Source organism: Ochotona princeps, chromosome 3 (genome assembly GCF_030435755.1).
Source record: "Ochotona princeps isolate mOchPri1 chromosome 3, mOchPri1.hap1, whole genome shotgun sequence".
Lineage (NCBI taxonomy): Eukaryota > Metazoa > Chordata > Mammalia > Lagomorpha > Ochotonidae > Ochotona > Ochotona princeps.
The window spans coordinates 65,631,052-65,657,269 of record NC_080834.1 but is presented as its reverse complement, the minus strand read 5'-3'; the positions used below and the strand labels follow the sequence as shown (position 1 = coordinate 65,657,269).

The window sequence follows — 26,218 nt, the reverse complement described above, 5'->3', positions numbered from 1 at the left end:
GGTTGTGGCCTTCGGGGAGTGAATTAGCCTATGGAAGAGCTTTCTCTGTCTACCTTTTCTCTAACTTTCAAGTAAAAAATAGATAAATCTTAAAAAAAAAAAGCCCCAAAAAAGCCTAAAAAACAGTGGTAGAGCCTGAACCACCAGCCCCCCAATCTTGGACTCTTAGCTTTTCTTCTCTGTTCCCTGTTTTCCTGTTTATAAAAGGTCCCGCCTAAGCTAAAGCAGTTTCCCAAATCCTTCGGCCTTATCTGGTTCTCCATAAAGCACAAAATGTAATTCCTTTAACATGCAACTACTGCATGTGTAGGATTAAGCTGGGATTCAAGACCCCAGCTGGAGCTCCTCTGGAGCTGGGTTTTCACCTGAGGAGGGAAGCGGAAGGGGTGGAGCCCTGGGCGGGACCCTCACGCAGGGGGCGGAGCATCTCCGGCAGGAGGCGGGACCCCGGACGGAGGAAGTGGGCGGGACCCTGGAGAGGGGTGGAGCTTCTCCTGCAGGAGGCGGGGCCGCGGCGGCGGCTGCGGCGGCGTGGTCCGGGACGGGGGCGGGAGCGCCTCGAGAAGTGGGGGGTGGTCCTGGGCGGGGGCGGGAGCTCCGCGGGGAGTGGGCGGAGCCCTGTGGGAGCACTTCCCTCTGGCGTGCGCACGCCGCCCCGCCCCTCCGCGCGACAGCGTTCCCTGGGTCACACGCGGCCGCGGGCCTTGGCCCGTGTGGGTGAGTTGGGTGACCTGGCGGCCTTGCCCGCACTGTCGCCGTCGGAAGTTCGTGTCTCAGCGGGGTGTGGATGGGAGCCGCTGTGGGGCGCAGGCCGCGGGCGGCGCTGTGGCTGCAGGAGCAGGGATGTGGTCCGAGCCTGTGAGGGGACGCCGGCCTGGCGCGCCCGGACCTGGGACTGCGCGGAACGTGTTGGGTTGAGAGTAACACGTGCCGGCCCGGGAGCCGAGCTTGCCCGGGGATGTGGCCCACACGTGGGCCGCGCCCCGCCGGTCAGGTCCGGCCGAGGCCACGCGGTGCAGGAGGGACGGGACAAGGTTTTCGTCCAGTCCCAGCCTTTACTTCAGAACTCGCCTCCTGCTGTGTTAGAGCAGGTTTCCCCAGTGTGTTAGGGGAGCAGGAACACCGGTTTCCCCAGGAGGTCGCTGCTGGTGCGGGAGGCGCTCGTTCCACCCTCACGCGGGCGTTTTTGTCTTCTGGGGGTCGTCGTTGTTTCATGGTCACTCAAAATACTTTGGTAATAAGGCACAGCTCGTTTTCTCTAAGACCAAAATGATGATTACCCTACAGTCAGTTTGAGGGCAACAGAATTGCTAACGTTTCAGTGGGCCTAGAAGAATTGTTTCAGGTTCAGCTGGTTAACCTTGTTAAAAGCAGTAGATAATTTTATTGGATGTGTGTGTTAGCTGAGGGTCTACAGGTGGTCACTGTTAATGGTGAGAACCTGTTCTGTGCACGTGCGGTTTTGTGCTCCAGGCTTAAGTGGAAGCCAGCAGTGTGTTAAGAAACGTTGGCTGGTAACGCTGTGGACTGCCCTTGGGCACACTGCTCGGTGTGGAGAGCCCCACTTGGCCTCTGAGAGCCCTGCCTCGTATGTTTCCAGAGCCTTATGAGGATTCCTTCACTGTGGAAGATCCAGAGAGCAGCAGTCAGAAGACCCATGCAGGAATGGTCGTTTTTCTCCAGCGCTCTTTTGTGTCGAATTTGGAGCTCTCTATTTACAATTGGGTACACATAAAAGGTGGTAAGATAAATTCGGCAAATATTTTTTGAGACTCTCACTAGTGTCATGCTTGCTGAATCCTGGAAATGTGTAGCTAGCTGTTCCTTCAAGAAGCCAGTGTGACTTCCTGTTGGTTAATGTTCTAGAAGAAAAATAGGACACCTTAAGACTGAGTTCTGGTGTCTGTAGTGTGGGCAGCAACAATGACTTTCTTGTGCAGTGTTTGTGGGACAGGCAGTTACCAAGGTATAACTGACAATTCTGGGGGCTTAATTTTTCTATATGTATAGTTTTAATGCTGACAGTCAACTCAAAAACAACTAGTTTCCTTTTTTTTTTTTTTAAGATTTATTTATTTTATTACAAAGTCAGATATACAGAGAGGAGGAGAGACAGAGAGGAAGATCTTCCCTCCGATGATTCACTCCCCAAGTGAGCCGCAATGAGCTGGTGCATGCCGATCCGAAGCCGGGAACCTGGAACCTCTTCTGGGTCTACCACATGGATGCAGGGTCCCAGAGCTTTGGGCTGTCCTCAACTGCTTTCCCAGGCCACAAGCAGGGAGCTGGATGGGAAGTGGAGGTGCCCGGATTAGAACCGGTGCCCATATGGGATCCTGGGGGCGTCCAAGGCGAGGACTTTAGCTGCTATGCCACGCCGCCGCCCCCCCCCCCCAAAAAAAACTAGTTTTCAAAGGCATTTCTTCTGTGACTTCATAGAACTATATGAATTTCTATATGGGTGGCCTGTGAGATTTATAGTCAGAATTGCGTTGGCTGCAATTCTGAGCTTTCTTTTGTTTATTTCTTGGCATCTTAGACATGCATTTTTTCCATTGTTTCTGTAATTGTGATGTGTCTTAGAACTTTTGTGTTTTTAATGGGCTAGGGTGTCATTTCTTCTCCATCCTCCAGGATGTGTCGGAGGGAGTACTTACATGAGTCGTGTGGGACTCACAGACATAGTCTAAGAGTCCCTGAACTAGGTTCCAATTAGCTGAGCCTCAGATCTTTTCAACATGAACATAGAGAAACAATAAATGGTGTAACTTTGGGCAGTAAGAGATGAATTCTGGGTTTTAACCAAAACCATTTTTATGCAGTGCTGGAATTTACTGTGTCTGTGATGGCAGTTTGGAAAAAATTCCTTTGGAAATGTATTTGGGCTGAAGTGTTTGGTGCACTTTGTTTCGCACATTTTCTCCATTGGTATATCATGCTGATAGAAAGCAAGGTTTTCATTCTTCATGTGAATTGCATCTCTTAAATCTTACTTTTTTTTAAAGGATTTATTTTTGTTGGAAAGACATTTACAGAGAGAAGAAGAGGCAGAGAGAAAGGTCATCCGCTGGTTCACTCCCCAAGCGGCTGCAGCAGTAGGAGCTGAACTGATCCGAAGCCAGGAACCAGGAGCTTCTTCCAAGTCTTCCACGCGGGTGCAGAGTCCCAAGGCTTTGGGCCGTCCACTGCTTTCCCAGGCCACAGGCAGGGAGCTGGATGGGAGGCGGGGCTGCCGGAACATGAACTGGTGCCCACCTGGGATGCCAGCACTTGCAAGGCAGGGATTTAGCCACTGAACCATTGCAACAGGCCCTGTATCTCTTAAATTTTAAACTGACCAATTTTGAGGGATAAAAGATATATGTCTGAAGTTAAAGTAATTTTCTAGGGTACTGCTATTGGTACAAACCTAATAAGCAAATCCAGAAATTATCTTAAAGATTAAGTATCAGTGTATTGCAGTCCCATGTTTGTAATGAGGACTCTTGATTTGTTAAGGTGGAAGGGTACCAAGTACAGTTAACAAAGGGAAGAGGCAGGGAGGGCAGTACTCGGGACACAAGCCTGCTGGTCTTCTAGTGGAGTCACGGGGGATATGCTTAATTGCTGCAGCAACTAGATGTGTCCTTGGGAGTGAGGTGTTGTCCACCAGGAAGCCCAGCACAGGTGTCCAGGGGTTGTTAGGGCTGGTTACACAGGCAGTCTCTGGCACAGGCCCATACTGTGCTCAGGGAAAGCCGACATTTTCAGGACAGACTGTACAGTGTCCATCCAAGGAGCCATGCTTGATGGGGATGGAACCTCCGTGAAACTGAAGCTCACAGTGGTCGTCCACAAGCTGGCCTTGAAGGGGCAGGTGGGCTTGCTGGGTTAGCCCTTTTCTGTTGGAAGCATGCCTTGCTGAATGTATTTCTGCATCTCTTTGTATTTTCTGTATCATTTCAGAATTCTAAATATTAGCAAAGCTTTGTCTCTGAAGGTTTGACTCTGAGAATTCAAGTTGGGCTGTCTCACTAAAAGGGAATAAGAATGTCAGAAAATATCTCACTGAATACAAATCCTAAAACACCAAAGAGTTTTTTTTTTTTTTTTGGCGGGGTTGTGTTCAAGGCATGATCTCTTATCCCTGTACTTTAGCTTTTAGTATTAATTCATTTAATTTTTTAAAAAGATTTATTTTTATTGCAAAGTCAGATATACAGAGAGGAGGAGGAGAGAGAGAGGAAGATCCTCCCTCCGATGATTCACTCCCAAGTGAGCCGCAACAGGCCGATGCTGTGCCGATCTGAAGCCGGGAACCAGGAACCTCTTCTGGGTCTCCCACGCAGTCCAGGGTCCCAAGGCTTTGGTCCGTCCTGGACTGCTTTCCCAGGCCACAAGCACGGAGCTGGATGGGAAGTGGCGCCCATATGGGATCCCGGGGCGTTCAAGGTGAGGACTTTGGCAGCTAGGCCACGCTGCCGGGCCCTTCATTTAATTTTTTGTTTACCATAGTCCTTTGAAAGAATTGAGTGATCTGTGAGTATATAATTTAGAACATAAAAAGACTATTAGAGTTTGATTATTGCACTTCCTAAGTTCTTCAATTTTGTTCGTATTCTGAAAGTCCTTCTATGAATTGCTGCAATATGTAACATGTTTACTTCCCACATGAGAGCAGTAATCCTGTCCAGTCCACAAGGTTACTGAGATACCACCTAGAACAAAATAATAGAAAATAGGAAACCGGGGTATTTCTAAATAAGTCACTGTTTTTTAGAAGAGAAAATTGTTCATATTAGTGGTTCTTGATCCTTTTTGTGATTAGAGATTGCTTTAATGTGGTGGAAGTAATCCCTTTTCAGGAAAAAAAGTACAGGTTGAGCATCCCTAAACTGAAAATCAAATCAACTTTTTTGAGTGTTAACAGGAAAAGTAGAAAATCCCACATACCACCATATGTTAGATCCAAGGCACAGGCACACTGAAAATAAAGTGAAGTTACCTTCAGGCTGTGTATGTAAGATATGTATGCAGTATCAGATTTCTAATTTACACTCGAATGTGTAATGTGTCGCATTTTGTCATGGTTCAGAATGTGAAACACTTATCCAAAGCTGAAGGGATACCGGACCTAATAGCAATGTAGAAAGTGGCTTGGAGCAGACACCTTCTCCCTCCAGCCAGCAGGTGACACTGCTGGTCCAGGGCTTATTGGCGTACTCCTGAGCTGCTGGGTAAGGCTTTTAGCAGGAGCACCTGTGAGCTATTGTAGGTTAAGGGCGTGTAAATAGGTTTGGGATCAGGTGTTGATTGCAGCCAAAGCCAAGATTTTGGACTTTGCTGTCTCCAAGACTGCAGGCTGAATCTCTGGCTGAGTCTTGCTGCAACAGTTGAATGATTTAATTTGGGATAATTGTACCTCCTTATATATAATGATTTCTGTGACTTAGTACTTGTGTACAAGGAAAAGATGTTTGTAATCTGGCAAGTATGTAATCTGAATGGTGTTTGAAACTGAGTCGTATTGGGCCCGGCGATAGCGTAATGGTTAAGGTCCTCGCCTTGAACGCGCCGGGATCCCATATTAGCGCCGGTTCTAATCCCGGCAGCTCCATCTCCCATCCAGCTCCCTGCTAGTGAACTGGGAGAGCAGTCGAGGACGGTCCAGAGCCTTGGAACCCTGAAGCTCCTGGCTTCGGATGACTCAGCTTCGGCCATTGCGGTCACCTGGGGAGCGAACCATGGGACGGAAGATGTTCCTGTCTCTCCTCCTCTCTCTACATCTGCCTTTCCAATAAAATAAATAGAAACTGAGTCGTATCTTGGAAGAGACAGCATTGGCTAAAGACTCGCAGACTTTCGAGGAGTTGCTGTGAAGCCATTGTGGTCAGGTGCATTGTGTGTGTGTGATCCACTAACGTTGATACCGGCACTTGTAAATCTAACACCTGTATTTTGTTCCTTTAGGTTTTCATTTCCTCCCTGCATTGTCTTGAAGATACAGCGATGCCAAAGAAAGCAAGGCCTGCAGGAAATGGGAAGGAAGAGGGGCCCATTCCCACTAAGCAGGTGAAGGTGGAGGCAGCTGATGGCCCTTCTGCTTTAAACTTTGACAGCCCCCAAAGTCTCTTTGAAAGTCTAATCTCACCTGTCAAGACAGACACTTTTTTCAAGGAATTCTGGGAGCAGAAGCCCCTTCTCATCCAGAGAGATGACCCTGTAGCAACTGCATATTACCAATCCCTGTTCAGGCTAACAGATCTGAAAAATCTGTGCAGCCAGGGTATGTACTATGGAAGAGACGTGAATGTTTGCCGGTGTGTCAATGGGAAGAAGAAAGTCTTAAATAAAGAAGGCAAAGCTCACTTTCTTCAGCTGAGGAAAGATTTTGACCAGAAAAGGGCAACAATTCAGTTTCATCAACCTCAGAGATTTAAGGTAACACGTTTCTGCCTTACAGAATTCCTCATGCGTGTAAGTTACAGTGCTAACATTTGGCTTCAGCTCTGAAGGGTGGAGGTGGGGTGTGATGATGGCGAGCTGCCTTCCAGTCTGCAAAGGCTCAAAACTCCTCTTTGTCTTGAAGCACATTCTGACCTAGGAAATGCCATGATAGTTTTTGGTTAGAATCTCCGGTAACTCTATTGGATGTTTTTGGAGATTGTTGATCTAAACAAACTAAATTACACTCTGAGTTCCTGAAGTTAGTGAAGCATCATTAGGCCTGCAGGAGCATGTTTTGTGGGCTGGTTTATGGTTACGCGTATGGTAGACACTTTGGTTTCTTCTGTCATAATTTAACATGATAGCATCAAAGTGATTATTTTTCTTGAAGTTGCCTCCCTTTACTGCCTACACCTGGGTGCGTTAGCAGATGCTTAGGATCACTTCCCAAGTTCAGGTTTAAGAAACGTAAGATTTATTAAGGCCGAACTGGGGATAATGACAGGTAGGATCTTGAATGGCTCCTGGTTTTTGAGTTAAGATTTTTAAAAATTTTATAAATATTTTAGGACATTTATTTGAGAGGCAGACACAGCAAAGGATATCTTCAATTCTGGTGAGTTACTCTCCAAATCCCTGCTGCAGCTGGAAACTTGAGTTTCCCACTCAAATCAGTGAATGAGTGTCTGAGGTCCAAGTCTCGAACCATCATCTGCCGTCCCAAGTGTGCATCAACAGGAAGATGGGATTGGGAGCAAAGCTGGGATTTGAACCCCAACATTCTGATAGGGAATGTTCCAAGCAGTGTCTTAACAGCTATACTAAACTTCTAGCTGAGCCATAAAATTTTAATTCGAAAACTTATACAGAGTAAATTAACTAGCTTTAGTTAATGTTCTATCCTCTGTGCGCAGTTTCCATAATTATAAAATATAAATTTAATATGAGCCAGTCTGCTTTTCTAGAGATTTGAGATCCTTACGTGATAGATGGTTCGTTACAGGTGAGGACCTGTTCTGAGGGTTTTTTTGTTTTTGGTTTTGAGTTTTATTTATTTATTTTTAAGATTTATTATTGGAAAGCTGGATATACAGAGAGGAGGAGAGACAGAGAGGAAGATCTTCCTTCCGTCCGATGTTTCACTCCCCAAGTGAGCTGCAACGGGCTGGTGCTGTGCCGATCCGATGCCGGGAACCAGGAACCTCTTCCGGGTCTCCCACAAGGGTGCAGGGTCCCAAAGCTTTGGGCCGTCCTCAACTGCTTTCCCAGGCCACAAGCAGGGAGCTGGATGGGAAGTGGAGCTGCCGGGATTAGAACCGGCGCCCATATGGGATCCCGGGGCATGTTCAAGGCGAGGACTTTAGCCGCTAGGCCACGCCGCCAGGCCCTTAAGTTTTATTTTTAAGATTTATTTTTAGTTGAAAGGCAGATATACAGAGAGAAAGAGACAGATCTTCATTTGTTGGTTCATTCCCCAAATGGCCACAACAGCTGAAGCTGACCTGGAGCATCTTTCTGGGTCTCCCACATGGATGCAGGGGCCCCCCTGCTTTCTCGGGTCATACACAGTGGACTGGATCAGAAGTGGAGTAGCCTAGACACGAACTGGTACCCTAATTGGATGGTGGTGCCAGAGGACAGAGGATTAGCCTGTTATACCATCACACTGGCCTTCTGAGTTTTAGATAAAAGTTTTAACAGAGTGTAACTCCCTGAATTAGAATGGCAGTGTGGGAGGCAAAAGGGGCTCCCGCGGTACAATGTCATGAGGAATAGGTTCTAGTACTGTTCATGGGAAATTGTAGATTTTGTATAAGCTATTTATGGTTCTCAAATTTTTTTTTGTATCAGAATAAACTGATCTTAATACCATTATCCTGTAGACTTTTTGAAGTCCCCTGCTGTTGCTGGCTCATGAAGCTGTGTCATCAGTTGCCATGATTTCACTCAGTAGTTGCCTTGTTAGAGCCCCGCAGGTCCTGTGGTGGATGCGCCCTTCTTTCTAGTTTGGATGAAATGAAAGTATGCTAAGATCTCTTGAGACAAGTCCTGATTCTGTTACTCCATCTGAAGCAATCATAAGTTAAAACATCCTGAAAATGCGAGCTTTTGGCTATAACATCTAAAAGCAATTTATAAATTAATTACCAGATGAAATCATGATTTGAATTCAAGAAACGGGGACATTATGGATGAAATGATTGTAACATAGGCTTTGATTCTTCATCTGAATTACACTAATTTTTTCTTCCAAATGCGTTTATCTAGCTGAAGAGCAGAGAGGGATCCTCTGTCTTGTGGTTCACTTTCCAAATGCCTGCAGCAGCAGTGAGGCCTGGCTGACACGAGGAGCCTTTTTGTGCTCATTTAAGCACATGCTCCTCCAGGATTTCAGGTGGCCAAGAACTCATTCCCTGTGTTGACTCTGCTCTTTGGTCAAGTTTAACAGAGAAGGAAGGAGCAACTTCCTCAGCCCAAATTCCCCCTCCAGACCTGACTGGGACACATCTTGCTTTGTTCCCTCATTCAGTATTAGCTCTTGGGAGGCCAATGAGCTGAGGAAACTTGCCCTGTCACACCAGATGCTGAGTTGTACATTCCCTAGTAGAAGGAGAGACAGTGTTGTTTGTACACGGGAATGGACATATACATCAGACTAGAGAAAGCCTAAAGACACTTCCTTAGTCCCAGTTTGAGACACTCAGAATTTGTTTACAGGTCTTGGGCTGTATATACCCCATTAGTCTAGTAAATCTGAAATGATCAAGGAAATAGCCAGAGAGCCATACAAACTTTCCTACCTCCTTTGGCTACTCCATAAAGAAAGCTGAGTGAGCAGGTTACAGTTTACCACACATTCTCCTTTGCATTAACTGCTTTTGTGGTCTCTGCTTCATATACAGAAAAACTGGCAATCACAGGTGTGATTTTTGAGTAGGTTTTTTTAAGATTTATTTTTATTGGAAAAGCAGATCAGAACTGAGCTGATCTGAAAGCCAGGAGATTCCTCCTGGTGTATCACACGGGTGCAGGGTCCCAAGGCTTTGGGCCATCCTCGCCTGCTTTTCTAGGCCATAAGTAGGGAGCTAAATGGGAAGTGGGACAGCTGGGACACAAACTGGTGCCCATATGGGATCCCGGTGCTTAACAAGGTAAGGAATTAGCCATGCTGTGCCCTTTTGCATAGTTTTTAAAACTAAGGATTTCTTATTCCAGTGTTAAAGCATTTTACTGCTGTGCTTTGAAAGATATTCATTGAAATTTGGACGAATTTTTTTTTAAAGATTTATTTTAAAAAATTATTTTTGTTGGAAAGTCAGATATACAGAGAGGGAGTTCTGTTGAATCACTCCCCAAGTGACTGGAATGGCCAGAACTGTGCCGATCCAAAGCCAGGAGCCTGGAGCCTCTTGCAGGTCTCCCACTCGGGTTCAGGGTCCAAAGGCTTTGGCCTATGCTTGACTGCTTTGCAGGCCACACGCATTAAGCTGGATGGGAAGCGGGGCCTCCAGGGTTAGAATTGTTGCCCATATGGGATCCTGATGCGTGCAAGGTGAGGACTTTAGGCACTAGGCCACCGAGCTGGGCCCTTAACTTGGTATTTTTTTTAAAGATTTATTTTTATAGCAAAGTCAGATACACAGAGAAAGAAAAGAACATGTTCCCTCCAATGATTCACTGCCTAAGCCGCCACAATGGCTGGAGCTGAGCCGATCGATTCAAAGCCAGGACTGCATCTCCCACACAGGTGCAGGGTCCTAAGGCCTTGGGCCATCCTTGACTGCTTTCCCAGGCCACAGTCAGGGAGCTGCATGGGAAGCAGGGCCCATATGGGATCCTGGTGCGTCCAAAGCAAGGACTTTAGCCACTAGGCTATCGCACCAGGCCCGGTATTTTAAACATAATAGTTGTCTTTGCAGTCCCTTGGTAGAACTGACCCCAAGCTGTTATCATTGGTTTGCCTGGCAAATACATATATATATTTTAAAGACTTATTTATTATTACTATGTCAGATATGCAGAGAGGAGGAGAGACAGAAGAAGAAGATCTTCCCTCCGATGATTCACTCCCCAAGTGACTGCAACAGCCGGTGCTGCGCCAATCCGAAGCCGGGAACCAGGAACTTCTTCCGGGTCTCCCATGCGGGCGCAGGGTCCCAAAGCTTTGGGCCGTCCTCAACTGCTTTCCCAGGCCACAAGCAGGGAGCTGGATGGGAAGTGGAGCTGCTGGGATTAGAACCGGCGCCCATATGGGATCCCGGGGCGTTCAAAGTGAGGACCTTAGCCGCGAGGCCACTCCGTCCTTCCCTGCCTGGCAAATATTTTATGATGTCCTGCCTTTGTGTGCCAGGTACTATGCACTCACCTACTTAAAACTTTGGTTTCTTCAGTGTCCTTTGTGATTTGTCTTTCCTTGAGTTTTGTAAAGATATGAATCCTGGAGCCAGGCTGCCTGGGTTTGATTTGGGGCTGTATCATGTGCTGTACTTGAAATAGTGCTTGGCACCTAGCAAGTGCCAATATTTGCATAGTCTAATTGCTACCTCTTGTCCTCTCATGTGGGAAAATCAGATTTCTTTCTCTCTCACAAGGATATGTGGTTTATTTCTAGGCCCTTCATTATGACAGAAACCCTGTAAGCTCATGTGCCTGGAGAGGGACATTGCTTTGCTCAGTTCTCTGTCTTCTCTGCTTGTACCCTTTTCCCCGAGTCATTATTTCTGCTCCCATTGCTGTAAATATCAGTGTTTGTAGGTAACTCCCCAATGTAAGTCTTCAGTCCTTTTTCAGCAAACTTTAAAAAATGAATAAGTACAACCCAGAAGCTAACAGCCCAAGCTAGAATCCTGGGAGTATGTGTTTGGTTTTTTTTTTTCCTTTTTTTGTACCTCTTTGTTCATCTAGTGTGTGCTCTGAATGCTGCTTTCAGAATGCATTCTGACTTTTCTATTTTCTGTCTTCCTTTCCCACTACCCTGCTTGTCTCTTACCTGAGTGCTGCCTCAGTAGCTCCCAGAGTTATCTCCTGCTTTTTTTTTTTCTTTTAATATCTATTTGAATGGCAGAGTTATAGATACAGCAGAGAGAAAGTCTTCTCTCTGCTGGTTCACTCCCCTTTCTTCGAGGTTTCCTACTCCCATGTGAGTGCAGGGGTCCAAGCATTTTAGTCATCTTCCACTACTTCCCCAGGTGCTGGTAGAAAGTAGAGTAGCTGGGGCTCAAACTGGCACCCATCAGGGATGCCTGTACTGCAGACAGCAACTTGACCTGCAGTGCCACAGTGCTGACTCCACAGGGGATGATAACCTGGATTATTCTGAAAATCCTTCATGCCTTCCAGTTGCCTGTCTTTCCAGTCTGTTATTTGTCTGCTCACATCTCTTCCATAGTATCTCTGCACTGGAGTGGAAAATTGCTGAGGGTGGGGCTGTGGAGCCTGTTCCCTGCTTAATTCTGAGTATCTGACCTACAATAGCCATGCACTAAAAACTTCATGATGACCAAGAATATGTCCATTTTTGCTCTTACTTCTAAAATGTCTCACTTTTCTCTGCTGCCCCTTTTTTTATTCAGGATGAGCTGTGGAGGATCCAGGAGAAGTTGGAATGTTACTTTGGCTCCTTGGTTGGCTCAAATGTGTACATAACCCCTGCCGGATCTCAGGGCCTCCCACCGCACTATGATGATGTTGAGGTAAGAGCGGGGGAGGAGCCCGTAGCTGTGAGTCCGGAGCGGTCGTAGTCAGGCAGCTCCTGTTGCTCTCCTGTTCTTAGGCCAGGTCTGGTTCTGCTTGATCTCTTCTGACTGCTGGGCCAAAATAAATCCCACCAGACTGGTTTCCTGCTGCTCCTCAAGGGAGAAATTGTTCTTCTCCACACCAATAGAAGGGGTCAAAGTTTTCTTTGAAATAGGTATTTGTTGGCTTCATCTGTAGGAAAGTGAGATTAGATTATTCTCATGAACTCTGTTTTTTAATAAGGTTGGGTCACAAATCTTCCCATGGGCTTTCATTTTGTTCTTTAGTTGCTGCCAAAAATATGTTTATTCTATTTGTAAAAATCTTGGAGCAGCTTGAATGAAGATCCTGGTTTCATTTAAGCACTGGCACCAAGATAACTGTTGATTTCATTCTGCTGTGGCTCCCAGAAAAAGTTAACAGTTCAGCTTAGGGATGTTGTAGCTTCATCTGTTTATTTCTTACTAACATAGAGTTCAGCTAACATAGACTGATCAACTATTTGATAACACTGCTAAGTTTTCCCCAAAAGTTTTTTTTTTTTTATTTAAAAGATTATTTGAAAGGTGGAGTTACAGAGACAGAGCGAGAAATTTTCTATCTTTTGGTTCACTTCCCAAATGCCCACAGTAGCTGGGAATGGGCCAAGCCAGGAGCTTCTTCTAGGTCTCTCCCATGGGTGAAAGGACTCAAGTACTTGCGCCATTTTCTGCTGCTTTTCCCAGGCTCATTAGCAGGGTATTGGTTTGAAGTAGAGCAGCCACACTGACTGGTATCCATGTGAGATGCCAGCGCTGCAAACAGCAGCTTAACTTGCTACATTATAGTGCTTGCCCCCAAAACAAGTTTTTAAAAAATGTTTCTAATAGAGCATTAAAGTATACTTTGGTTGTATAAAGAATAAAAATATTGAAGTTTCCCTGTCTGTGAAAGTCCTTTCAATATTCAGGATTTTGGCCATTTAGTAATATCTGAAGCTCAGCTTTCCCATCAGAGATTACAGGCTTTCAACTGTCTGACTTAAAGGAGTGAGATAGGGTGATATAAAGAACTAGGCAATGCCCTGAGAAGGCAAAAATATGAAGAGCTAGTATTAGTATTCATGAGTAACAGTGAAAACCAGTGTGGTACTTTTATTGCTTAGTGGATTGTATGTTTGATGTTTCATTTGTATTTTTTATCTGAAACTGGCTATGAAGGCCAGTATTTTGGAAGCATTTTGTTCCTAGGTTGCCAGGAAGTTGTTTTATACTTGGATGTTGTGGATCTTTGTAGGTTTTTATCCTGCAACTAGAAGGAGAGAAACATTGGCGCCTCTACCACCCAACAGTGCCCCTGGCGCGGGAGTACAGCGTGGAAGCCGAGGATAGGATCGGCAGGCCGACACATGAGTTCACATTGAAGGTATGGGTACCTCTCTGAGTTGGTTTTCTGTGTTGCTAGGATGGGTTCAGGTTCACATAAGATGCCAATGGGAATAAGTCTGGATCTCAGGACTGGGGCCAGTCGTGTCCTGTTTGATTTCTGAAGGAGCCTCAATAGTTTGTACTTAACAGAGTATATTGTGTTCATTTTGAAATAATTTGTCTCCATGCAGGAGCCAAAATGAGCAGGGATGAATTGAATTCAGTGAACCACCAACTTCTCTGTTGTAGAAGTGGAAGGCTCAGCCTGGGACAGCCAGCCTGGGGCTGCAAGTTGCTTATGCGGAGCCAGCTAGCACTCCCTTAGTGTGTCTCTTGCTACAATTCCAGGATGACCCATTTTCCTCCTGAGCATGAGGAAGTTGTCTCTGCATTCCCGGCCAGTAGTCATCAGAAGAGAAGTAGTTATGAAAGCACTTGAGGATTCCTCCTCTGAGGAACCAAATGCCTTGACCGGGTAGAGGCTCCTTGGCTTCTCGCTGCTGACAAAACAATCTGTCTTTGACTAGTTGGCATGGATGGGACCATAGCCAGGCACCAGCAGGAGAAGGTATTAAGGAAAAAACTGAAGGGGAAGGAGAAGCAGGCACTGTGGTATAGTGGGTAAAACTACCATCTGTGGCACCAGCATCCCATGCGCGTAGCGGATAGAAGTCTGGCTGTTCCACCTGAAAGCTGTCATTTACCTTTCTACAGTAAAGAGGACTGTGAAGGAGGGGTTCTGATTAACCACCTCTGCTCTTTGCGCCTTCAGCCAGGTGATTTGTTGTACTTTCCCAGAGGGACCATTCACCAAGCAGACACTCCTCTGGGGCTGGCCCACTCTACTCATGTGACTATCAGCACCTACCAAAACAGGTAACCCATTGCTTCTTTCCCTGGAATTCCAGGGTTGCTCTGAGTTGGCTCATAGCAGTCTCATTCAGGAGGGAGGGAGCTGCCACCAGCCCAAGTTCAGACCCCAGGCATCTGTCTCCCATGTTTGTGATCAGGTATTGAGTGGTCCATTTGGACTTTCTCCTGAACAAGTCATGGCTGTCCCTCTATTAAGGACACTGAGAGTTACCCAAACAGAGTTCCCTGGCTTGGAAAGAAAGAACAGCTAGTTGTAGATATACTGGTGTGTTAGTTAAATAAGGGTGGCCTTGCAGTATTTCTCCCCTTTTTATAGTTTTTTTTTTATTTTATTGTGGGTTATAATATAACATTTCACACTCTGTAATGTAAGGTTTGTTTATATTAATTACATTTGTGCTGCTGAGCAACACCACCACTGCCTACTTCTAAACATCCTGATCTGACTCATGGAAATCTCTTTTCTAGGTTTTTTTTTTTTTTTAAGGAATTCCTTGGTTTACTTAAGTCAAAATTACAAAGAGACTGGGAGAGACAAATAGATAAAGGGGTTATTCTGTGGTTCACTTCCCAAATGGTCACAGTGGCCACATCTGTGCTGATCCAAAGCCAGGAACTTCTTCTGGGACTCCTTACTTGGGCACAAAGGCCCAAGGCTTTGACCTGTTCTCCGCTGCTTTCCCAGGCCATTAGCAGGGAGCTGGATCAAACAGCTGGGACATGAAATAGTGTCCATATGGGATGCCAGCAGCGTAAGTGGAGGATTGCTCTACCACCATGCTAACCTCATTCTTTACTTTTAACAATTCATGAACTTAAAGTTTGAACATTGGGAACTAAAAGCACATGCAATGTTCCATTAAAGTTATGTTCTGTTTCAACAAATGCCTTGTCACATGGCAAGTATGTGATGGTGGCACTGTATGCGTTATTTCCAAAAATTACTGCTCCAGATCACATTTAAAAACAGCCATCGTGCGGTTCTAGTACTGGTGGCCCACTTCCCATCCAGCTCCGTGCTTGTGGCCTAGAGAAGCAGTCAAGGATGGCCCAAAGCCTTGGGACCCTGCACCCGTGTGGGAGACCCAGAGGAGCCTCTGAGCTCCTGGTTTTGGTTCTGCTCATATCTGACCGTTGCCGTTGCTTGGGGAGTGAATCATCAGATGGAGGATCTCCCTCTCTGTCTCTCCTTTCTATATATCTGACTTTTCTAATAACAAATCTTTAGAACAGAGTCATCATTCATTTATTCAGACACACACTAGACTGGTCATTGCTGGGTATGCAAGGGTCACATGGAAGGGACTTAAAGAGACTGTAGGAAGTGATGGGAGAATGGGAAAAAGACATGTCGGCAGTCAACTAATAGTGTGATAAATTATTTTTTAAGATTTAGTTATTTTTCTTGGAAAGGCAGATTCACAGAAGGAAGGAAATACAGACAGACAGATCTCTCCATTGGTTCACTCCCCAAGTGGCCTCAACAGCTGGAGTTGAGCCAATCCGAAGCCAAGAGCCAGGAGCTTCTTCTGGGTCTCCCACGTGGGTGCAAGGTCCTAAGACTTTGAGCTATCATCTGCTTTCCCAGGCCACAAGCAGGGAGCTGGATGGGAAGTGAAGCAGTTGGGACAAGAACCGGCACCCCAGTGGGATCTTGGTGCATGCAAGGCGAGGCCTTTAACCACTAAGCTACTGTGCTGGGCCTGTGTGATGAATTCTGTGCAAAGCTTGCAAGGAGGCTGTTGGAGCACAGAGGAATACACTGAGTTTAGGCTTAGCAGGGCATCAGGGAAGGCTTACAAATGACTTGACACCAAAACTGAGTGAGTCTTAAGGTGAGTCAGCAGGGGTGGCTCAGAAGGTCAGAGCAGGAGAGAACATTCCAGGCCCAAGCACAGCAAGTCCCTCCCTGCCTTCAAAACCCTAATTTGCAAAACCAGTTAGTGAACATACCTCTCTTTCCTCATGTGACTATGCCTGTGAAATTCACTCCTGTGCCTAGAAAACTAAGTGGAGGAACTAGTTGAGCCTGGTCTTGAGGTCAGTTCTGTCAGTGCCCAGAAGTAGAGGGCCAGACCTGTATCATTCAACTTCCCTTTTGAAAAATGCCTTTGTTGGGCCTGGCACAAAGACTCAGTTGGCTAATCCTCCCCTTGCAAGTGGCAGGATTCCATATAGGTACTGGTTCGTGTCCGGGCTGCTCTACTTCCCATCCAACTCCGTTTGTGGCCTGGGAAAGCAGAAGAGGATGGCCCAAGGTTGTGGGACCCTGTACCCATGTGGGAGACCTAGATGAAGTTCTCGGCTCCAGATTGGCTCAGCTCTGGCCTCTGTGGCCACTTGGAGAGTGAAATAGTGAAAGATCTTTCTGTCTCTTTCTCTATAAATCTGCCTTTCCAATAAAAATAGATCTTTAAGGAAAAAGAAAAAAGCCTATGATTAGTTAGGTTGACTTGCAGGGTGAGGAACAGAAAGCCACTGAAGCCAGCTCAGGAAGAGCAAAAAATTGAGGGAGTCCTGAGAACCATCAGAGGGCCGGGTGACGGGCTAGAGTTCACCTGGACCTCGACAGCCTCCACACCTGTCCTGCGAATGACCTTGCGTCTTCTGATATCCAGTGATTAGCACTGCTCAGCTCCCTGCCATACTTTGGCTCTGTCTCTTCTCCCTTTCTGCCTACTGGTTTTCTGGTGATTGGTGTTTGTGGCCTCCTTTTACTTCCTCAACATCTCTGTATTCTTGATGTAGCTTCATTGTTAATCAGCACCTGATGCTTCGTAGACCTTCCTTTGTCTCACTAAATCCATTAGCATTTTTAAAGGTTTATTTAATTTATATTGGAAAGACAGGTAAAGATTTTCCATCTGCTGGTTCACTCCCCAAATGGCTGCAACAGTTGGAGCTGAGCCAGGTCAAAATCAGGATCCAGGACCCTCTTTCAGATCTCCCATGTGGGTGCAGGGTCCCAAGCACTTGCCATCCTCCAGTGCCTTCCTTGGCCATAAGCAGGGAGCCGAATTGGAAATGCAGCAGCCGGGACACGAACCGAACCTGAACGGGATGCCTGTGGTAAAGGATAAGCCTATTGAGCCACAGTGTCTGCCCCAAATCCATTAACATTTGCCTCTAAGTACTCTGCTTTCCCTCCTGAACTGCTAGATCCCAGTCACCCTTCCCTAGTCTGCTGAGGCTGGGGAAGCTCTTTCTACGCTAAGTTGCTAACCAGGCTGTGGGTGAACACTGGAGGAAGGGCGCGGGTCTTGGTTGAAGATATTGGGGCCCGAGGACCCCTGCTTCCCACAGATTTTTGTGCCCTGAGCCTGATGTTCCCAGAGTTGGATGAGAATTTGGGGCCTCTTTTTTAATGCATGTTAAGGTAGCAGGATTGAAATATTTGGAAGCAGTTGTGAGTGACAGAAGCCTGATAATCTAACACAGTAAACCTCTCAAAGGTATTTCTCAACTTTGGGAAGTCCTGAGATCTGTCCTGTTTCTCTTAAGATCACAGAGCACTGTTCAACGGTTATTAAATTCCCTTCCCCACACCACCCCATGCTGGAGTGACATGCCTTCCACTCGTGAATCTGTGGAGGAAGCTCGTAATTGTGCCCCTGAAATCTGTGTCTTCCACGTTGAAGTTCAATAAAAGGATGTCAGTGACACAGTGTGTCACAAAGTAGTGAGGTCAGGTAGAGGAAGTCCTGGCGAAAATGGCTCTCAGGTGACACTTGTCTCTTGCTCCTTCTCTAGGAAGGAAGCATAGAAGTGTTAATTTTGCTTACTGAATGAGAAGTAATGTCACGCTGTGAATTTTCATTTTGCAAATGCTGCCCATTTGGGGTCCACTGGTGACACAGGAAGACTTAAGTGGCTAAGAAATATTTTGGGAAGGTTACTCTACAGAGCATGTGTCCTAGGTGAGCACATATTCAGACAGCAGCCAGCTGGAACTTGTCAATTACCTTGACAACAAGGTAATTGAACACTGGCTCTTAGTTACTTTCATAGTTTTGGCTGCTGGCTTCATTCTGCTGCAGACATTTTTCCAAAGTGGCTATTTTACTGATGGACAGCTTCCCTCTTTTATTATTAGCAGAGGAAAACAATCATGTATGACTGTCCAGATAATTACACAGGTCAGAAGTCTTGCTGTTACTTTTCATGTATTTGTATTGGATTTTCTGCACATACATTTATTTAGGCCTATATACATTGAGTGTTAAAATTTTTTGATCCTTTAATCTTCCTTTTTAAAGACTGCATTAGGTTAATTATCTTTAGAAGAAATCATGGATGAAACCCAGGCTCCCACCTTTAATTCTCCAAAATGAATCTCTGCATGTGCAAGAGGGAGACTGAGGCCTTACATTTATTTGCTGAATAATGTGAAATTAATTGAACCCAAAGTGCTTAGCTTATGAATTTATTGATATTTTATATGCATTCAGTACTGTGTTTCTGTTGCTGTATACTCTAGTTCATGGGGAGATTTCCTTTTGGACACCATTTCGGGGCTTGTGTTTGATGCTACAAAGGAAGATGTGACATTGCGGGCTGGCATACCCCGGCAGCTGCTTCTGGTAAGGAGAAAAGGCCAGTTGTGGGGCTGGTATATTGTGGTATACCATGGTAGGTAAACTGCTGCCTGTGATGCTGGCATCCCATATGTGTGCCAGTTTGAGATCTGGTGGTTCTGTGTTTGATCTATATCCCTGCTAATGTGCCTCGGAAAGCAGCAGAGGCTGGCCCAAGTGCACCCATGTGAGAGATCCAGATAAAGCTCTGGCTGCTAGCTTCAGCCTGGCATAACCCTGGATCTTGCAGCAATACTGGGAGTGAACCAACAGGTAAAAGAGCTTCCTCTCTCTGCCTCTGTAACTCTGCCTTTCATATGTTTATATTTATATATTTATATGTATATATATATTTAAAGGCCAGTGGCAGTGAAGTCCTACCTTGTAGGCACCCTAAGATCATTTTTCCCAGATGAGCTGCTGTTATCTCATGTGCTGGCCTGCCAAGCCGTGTAACTGATAGAATGAATGCCATGTTGTGTGCTCATGTGGCCATCTAAGGAACATGAGGCTAGTGTGCCACTAAGCTTCTCTGTTTCCAGCAGGCAGAAACCACAACTGTTGCAGCAAGGAGACTAAGTGGTTTTCTGAGGAGGCTTGCAGAGAGGCTGGAAGGCACCAAAGAACTCCTTTCATCAGACATGAAGAAGGATTTTATTATGCATAGGTTGCCCCCATACCATGTGGGAGATGGAACAGAACTGACAACACCAGGTGAAACTTGTTCTTTCCTTCTAGGTGATTAGGAGCAAATATGGGATATGTAGGCTTTCCTGGGTGGATTCCTTCTTGATTAGATGGAAGTGTGAGGTATTGGTATTAATGTGGATTTCTGCGTGCCTTTAGCCTGTATTACTGGACTAGATGGGCTGCCTAAACTGTAACATCTTGTAAGTCATTTACAAGAACTTGTATCACAGCATGATGAGATGAGATTCCGGTCTTTTGGGAAGAGAAATAGTATGAATTCCAGCGTGCCCATAAATACACAATCTATAGAAAATTTCAAAACTCTAAATAGTCCTATATTTAAGGCAGGAATCGGCAGAGAAATACAGGCGTACCCATAGTTATCAGTGACCTTTAAGTCAGTGGCTAATTTCATGACAGGTTTTGGCTGTCTTAGCATGACTTCCAGTGACAGCATGCACTGCTGAGTGGGTGAGGTCAGTGTCCTGTAGTAAAGACGACTGAGAACACACTCTTGACTTCAGAATTGCATGTACTGACTTGCTGCGGTGGGGAAGACTGGTGCCACTGGGAACTGTGGAGGTGTGCAGTAAAAAGGCATCAGAAAGTGTTTAAGTGATCTAGGGTTTGATTGGGTCATTCTGGCAAAGGATCAAGAAGGGTGTGGCCCTGGTTTGATGCTATTAGAAAGTAGAAGGAATTTTGTGATTATCTCTTCGCAGCTCATTTGGTAGGCAACCATACGAGGCTACAGTTATGGAAGTAGTGCTCATTGAGATTAGGGAAAAGGATGTTTGGTTGTTGTGGTTTGGAGAATGTTTTAGCTCAGTTTCTGTTGTTAAACCAAACTACCTAAGATTGGATGATTTGTGAAGGAAAGAGGCTTATTTTGATACATAGTTTGTGCTACCTCTTACGCCTCAAAGCCAGCATCTGCGCAGCTTCTGGTGCGCCATGTGCTGTGTCTTGTCCTGGTGAGAAGCGGACAGGGGAAGGGTGTGCACATGGAAGGAGCACAGTGATTGGGGAAGTGTCAGGCGGGCTTTGCAATAGCCTGTGTATTCCCGTTTTAATGGCCTACTTGCCAACTGTTTGTCAGAAGGCCAAGACTCAATATGAATTTTGATGGGGATAAGCCATATTTAAAGCATCGTAGATGTTCCTGTTTTAGCTGGAGTTCAGACGTATGGGCCCGGGTATTCTGTCTTGATCTGTCATGATTATACAGTGGTGTTTGGTGTACTTGTCTATGTTTGGCAGAACGGTAAGATTTGGCTGTGACTGCCAGGCCAACTCTTGGGCTGTTTTTCTTCCTTTCTCAGGGAGACTTCAGAAGAGTATTTTTAAGTCGTCTTTGGGTCAGAATCACTTAAGCATACAGTCATAATGAAGATTTAGTTATCTGAAAGAGCAGCAGAAGAGGCAGAGCTTATATCCTCTAAGTGAAGCCCTAAATGGCCCATAATGGTTGGCAAGACGAATGCCAGGAGCCTGGAACTCCATTCAGATTTCCTAAGTAGGAGGCACTTGAAACATGAACTACTACTTGAGGCACATTAGCAGGGAGTTAAATTGGAACCAAGCAATTGATACTTGAACCATCGTTCAAGTACAGGATACAGGCATTGCAAGCAGTGGTTTCATGTGCAGTGCCACAGTAGTGGCCCCAGCCACTTGTGACATTGTGTATATACTTTTATTATTTTCTGGAAAGTTAAGGAATTTTATTTGAACTTCATTTGGTTCAAAAGGCAGACAGACGTTTTCCATCTACGTTTTACTCCTCCAAGTGACTGCAGTAGGACCACAGTTACTTGAGCCATTACTGCTACGTTCCCAGGAAGCTGGAATGAGAACCAAAGCCAGAGCTTGAACCCACGCATGCTCTCAGATGCTCACCCCTAGAAATTTCAGTGACATATTCAAAACCAGAAGTGTTTTACCAGCTGGGTTTTAGACTTCAGCAGAATAAAATTTGTTAAATACCCTGTCTGGGCAATAAGACATTTCCCTTGTCTTAGCTGTTGTATGAGGGACTTTAATGTGGGCACTACGCAGAATGGGAGGTCTGTGTCCATCTCTGGTGCCAGAGTTCAAGTCCCGGTTGTGCTTACAGTCACAGCCTCCTGTAGAGATAGTCATGGTGCCTGGGTCCCTGTCGCCTTTTGGAAGACCTGCATGGAGTTCCTGGGTCCTGGCTTGGCTCTAAGCCACCTCCCACTGTGTATTTGGGAAGTAAACAGTGTATGGGATATACTGCTCCCTACCTCTCAAGTCAAATTTTTCTTCAATTTGCAGAAAAATGGAAAATGAAACTATTTCATTGAATAAATTAAAAAAAAAGTATCCATTTTTCTCACAATATACATTTTCTATAAAGTTTTTGAAGACCCTGTATATTCAACAAAGTTAGGACCTTTCAAGCCTCTTTCTCCATGCTAATACTCTATAGCTGTGTTTTAGTGGCTGCTTTTTTTCACAAAGCTACATTCAGTTTAGAAAACAGTAAATTCTTTTTTTTTTTATTTTTATTTTTATTATTATTGGAAAGCCAGATATACAGAGAGGAGGAGAGACAGAGAGGAAGATCTTCCATCCGATGATTCACTCCCCAAGTGAGCCGCAACGGGCCGGTACTGCGCCAATCTGATGCCGGGAACCAGGAACCTCTTCCAGGTCTCCCATGCGGGTGCAGGGTCCCAAAGCTTTGGGCCGTCCTCGACTGCTTTCCCAGGCCACACAAGCAGGGAGCTGGATGGGAAGTGGAGCTGCCGGGATTAGAACCGGCGCCCATATGGGATCCCGGCGTGTTCAAGGCGAGGACTTTAGCCATTAGGCCACGCCGCCGGGCTCGAAAACAGTAAATTCTTATCTGTGAGCTTACTAGGTATCTTGATCTACACACACTAAGAATTTGCACTACTTGTAATGGGCGTGGTGGTCATCGTCTGAATTCAGGTAGCCTTTCCAGAGCACACATAGAATAAGAATGTGTAGAAGACAGAAACTGTAGGAGTGTTCTATGCTGAAAGTACCATGGCTTTCTCTTTTGTGATCACTGTCTACCTCAAAGGTCTTGTTTGTAATAACTATTTCAGGTACGTATTAGCTTATTTATATAAAATATTTGTGTGCTTTTAATGTAAGAATGAACTCCAGGATGTAAACTATATTTTTAAAACACTAAATGTTGGAGCAAGAGAGTACTTGTGTTGGAGAAGGTGCTCTTTGTAGCCAGTGTTTCCCACCTTCTAGCACACTTGAATCTGCTGGTTTCCTTTTCTGAAGGCTGGCTCTGTCTTTGAGGTTTTCTAGGTGGAGAGTTACCGAGGTTGAACAGCACAGTGACGCTGCAGTTTAAAGACCACATCATCCTCACAGTAGGGCCAGATCAGGACCGATCTGTGAGTATGCAGAGGAAATGTCCTCTTTTCTCAGGGAATTTCCATCACAGGCCTTAAGTTATCACACTAGCCAGATTCCTGTTGTGGTTCAGAAATCCAGCCATGTTCACAAGTCAATGCCATCATGTTAGGCCAGAAAATAAACAGCCTTTGCTGTGCAAGCTCCAAATTTTCCTGCCTGCCATTTGCTTCCCATCCTGATCTTCCTGGGACAGCTGTAAACCCTGTACTTGAGTTGTCCTGCCTTATCCATTCCTAGTTCTCTGCACTGCACAGATAAAGCTTTATTATGTGGTTTATGTTGAACAAAAATCTGTATTCTATGACCATGCCACTTGGCATACTGATAGAATTGTTAGCTGGGAAGCTTACTAGAAAAAATGATAAATTCTTGGAGTTCCTCTGGTTAGACACACTGCATTTGTTTCATGAAAAGTTCTTGGATACAGTTCTGTGGATGTCGGGCATGATCGCACAGGCCTTGCCTTCACTCTGTCGCTGCGCATCACTCTTGGGAGACATACTGTGAATAATCAAGAAGGATGAGAAGGGTACTTACATTGTCTTCTGGTAGCCTCCTGGGTAGGCATGGTGTATGATACATATAAAGCATAGGAAATACCCCCAGATACTTAGTCTGAGATACCGTCAGACCACAGGCTCTACCCCTTATCTGAGAGGTGACAAGCATGAACAAACATTCTGAAAGAAATGATTAATGGCATTGCAGGAAAAGGGAGTAGATGGGGGAGAGCTGAAATTATTTGAGGCTATTAACTGAAATATTTCTTACAGCTCAAACAGCTGGTGTTCAAAAATTAATGACAGTGTTCATAAATTGTCAGATTATGCAAGGAATACCAAGATCATGGTGATGCCGAAAGACAGGACATAGGACAGATATGAAAAAAGTTGAGTTTTATAAGTGAATTTTTTTTTTTTAATTTAATTTAGTTCCTAGAGATGCTCTAACAGGTAGCTCTCTAGCTTTTTTTTAGAAAAAATGACTTAATTGCTACAAGGAAGTAGGCATTGTGTATAAACACATATACAAAAATATTTGAGTTCATGGGATGGTGGAATTTTAGTGTGAAATTTTGAAATCTTATTTTTCATAATTACATATTCTAGAAACTTTTTGAACGCTCCTTTCATGTATGAGCTTAAATTTTTTTACGCCAAAACATTTCCCACAACTTTTTGCCAAAGATTCTTTTCCAATAGATCAACAGCATTAGAATATTAAATATTGTAAACTCTTTATTGAAGCTGTTAATACTTTTTGACTTAAAACTTTTCTTTTAAAGGATGAAGCTCAAGAAAAGATGATTTACATCTATCATTCCTTAAAGAATAAGAGGGAGACACACATGATGGGAAGTGAGGAGGAAACAGAGGTTTGTATCTGAAAGAACCATGGCTGGAAAGAACCATTTCTTACTTAGAGGTTTGCTTTTTATGGCTGATAAAAGTGACTTCACCCCACTCCCCATGACTATCAGGTTTGTGCTTCATACACTTCAGTAGTAGCTGGGACATGGGGCCTCTTAGATTGTGAGGCACTTCAGTTGCGTTGTGTTACTACAAAAAGAATGTCTCTTGTGGGAATCTGAGCTTCCAATATAGGAATTCTGCAAGTTGCAAAGTTACCTGTTGAACTGGGGAATTTTATATGGCAGTGCCACCATTGCCTATTGCTCCTTTTTCAGGCTCATGGACTTCGCTTTCCTTTGTCGCATATGGAGGCACTAAAGCAGATCTGGAACAGTACGACTGTTTCTGTCAAGAGCCTGAAACTTGCAACAGATGAAGAAAAGGAAAGCCTGGTCTTATCCCTCTGGACAGAATGTTTAATCCAAGTAGCCTAGCACCTTCATAGAATCAAATTCTGTTTAAATGCACATGATAAATAAAAAGTAGCCCTTACTGCTTTGAGATCAGTAAATGGTTATTAATAAATACATTTTCCACAAACTTTTTGAAGAATCCAAAGGGCCAGAGAAAACCGTGAATTGAGCTTTCCCTACTTGTTTCTGTGAACTTGAGACTCACCTGTTGAAGGTGGTTAGTTGGTGATATGCACTAACTGGGACACAGGAAAGAAAGAACAATTACTGAATATTCCTCAAAGTGAAAAAAAATCCTTTTATCAAGTTTATTTAGTCCAGTGTGGTATAAAAGGCACAACTCCAATAAATGATATCATTTAGAATTAGGTTTTATGCTGGCTTGTTTGTCCTTTGGAAGATATAACTTTTTTTTTAAAGAGCTCCGCAGCTCTAAAAAAATTTTAAACAGTTAACACAAAGATAGATTTATAACTTGGTTTTTACAATGAAAATATCATACCTTTATCTATACACACATGTAACTTAAGACTCATTAAATAACATTTCCACACCACTGAGAGAAAGTCAACATCTGTGGGTAAAGGGAATTTTATAGATGCTGCTTAAAAGATGACAAGAGCAGAGCCTGAGATTTAAGGGAAAAAACCCAATATTTACATGGATAATACCACATGTATAAAAATACTCAAAATAATGGGTCTGAGTTTAAACTATTCATTGTTATTTCACATTCTAAAGTGCATATAAGTTGATATTTTTAAAAATATCTGCAGAGTTTACTTTTTCTGTATAAAAATAGAGCATTTTTCTTGTTTTCTGGCAAAAGGTAAGGACAGAAGGAACTGTTGGCTCAATGTAAGATTAGCTCCGGAAGGAAGAATGCTTGTAACTGGGCCTGGTACAGGTGGTGGTGATTAGTGGAAGAAAAAGGTGATTTTCCTGATTTTGCTTGAGTGAAAGGTATCGTAAAAGACTGTAAAACTTGTTCTATCTAAAAGAATTTGACTCCATTTTTGCTTAAAATCTACTCAGATACTAAAAAGTACTCCTACTACATTAAATATTTGAAATTTCCCTTTGCTTTGGGCAAAGAATGTGACTCGGCACTTCTGCTTGAGAGCAAATTAGCAAAATCTGGGACAGATATTTAGTACTAGAATGGTAGCCATTATTAGAGTGCAAAGTTGGCCATAAATTCTTCCTACTTTTTTGTAGCTAGAAGGATGGAGGAAAGAATGGCCTCAGGACACACTCCAATA

General features: G+C 44.6%; 1 protein-coding gene across 6 annotated transcripts; it reads left to right on the top strand.

Moving 5' to 3' along the window:
- The first annotated feature begins 1,596 nt into the window (after positions 1-1,596).
- Positions 1,597-25,026, top strand: RIOX2 (ribosomal oxygenase 2). 6 transcript variants are annotated; one of them, XM_058661780.1, is made up of 10 exons: positions 1,597-1,725; positions 5,950-6,420; positions 12,000-12,119; positions 13,438-13,566; positions 14,341-14,444; positions 18,919-19,021; positions 19,561-19,729; positions 23,012-23,109; positions 24,417-24,506; positions 24,819-25,013. In XM_058661780.1, the coding sequence occupies exons 1-10, from the start codon at positions 1,666-1,668 to the stop codon at positions 24,975-24,977; spliced, it is 1,503 nt and encodes a 500-aa protein (XP_058517763.1). In that variant the 5' UTR covers positions 1,597-1,665; the 3' UTR covers positions 24,978-25,013. The 6 variants fall into 6 exon arrangements, with proteins under 6 accessions (XP_058517763.1, XP_004596614.2, XP_058517762.1 ...); XM_004596557.3 differs by having other exon boundaries at positions 1,600-1,725; positions 23,021-23,109; positions 24,819-25,026; XM_058661779.1 differs by having other exon boundaries at positions 1,600-1,725; positions 19,558-19,729.
- Positions 25,027-26,218: the final 1,192 nt, after the last annotated feature.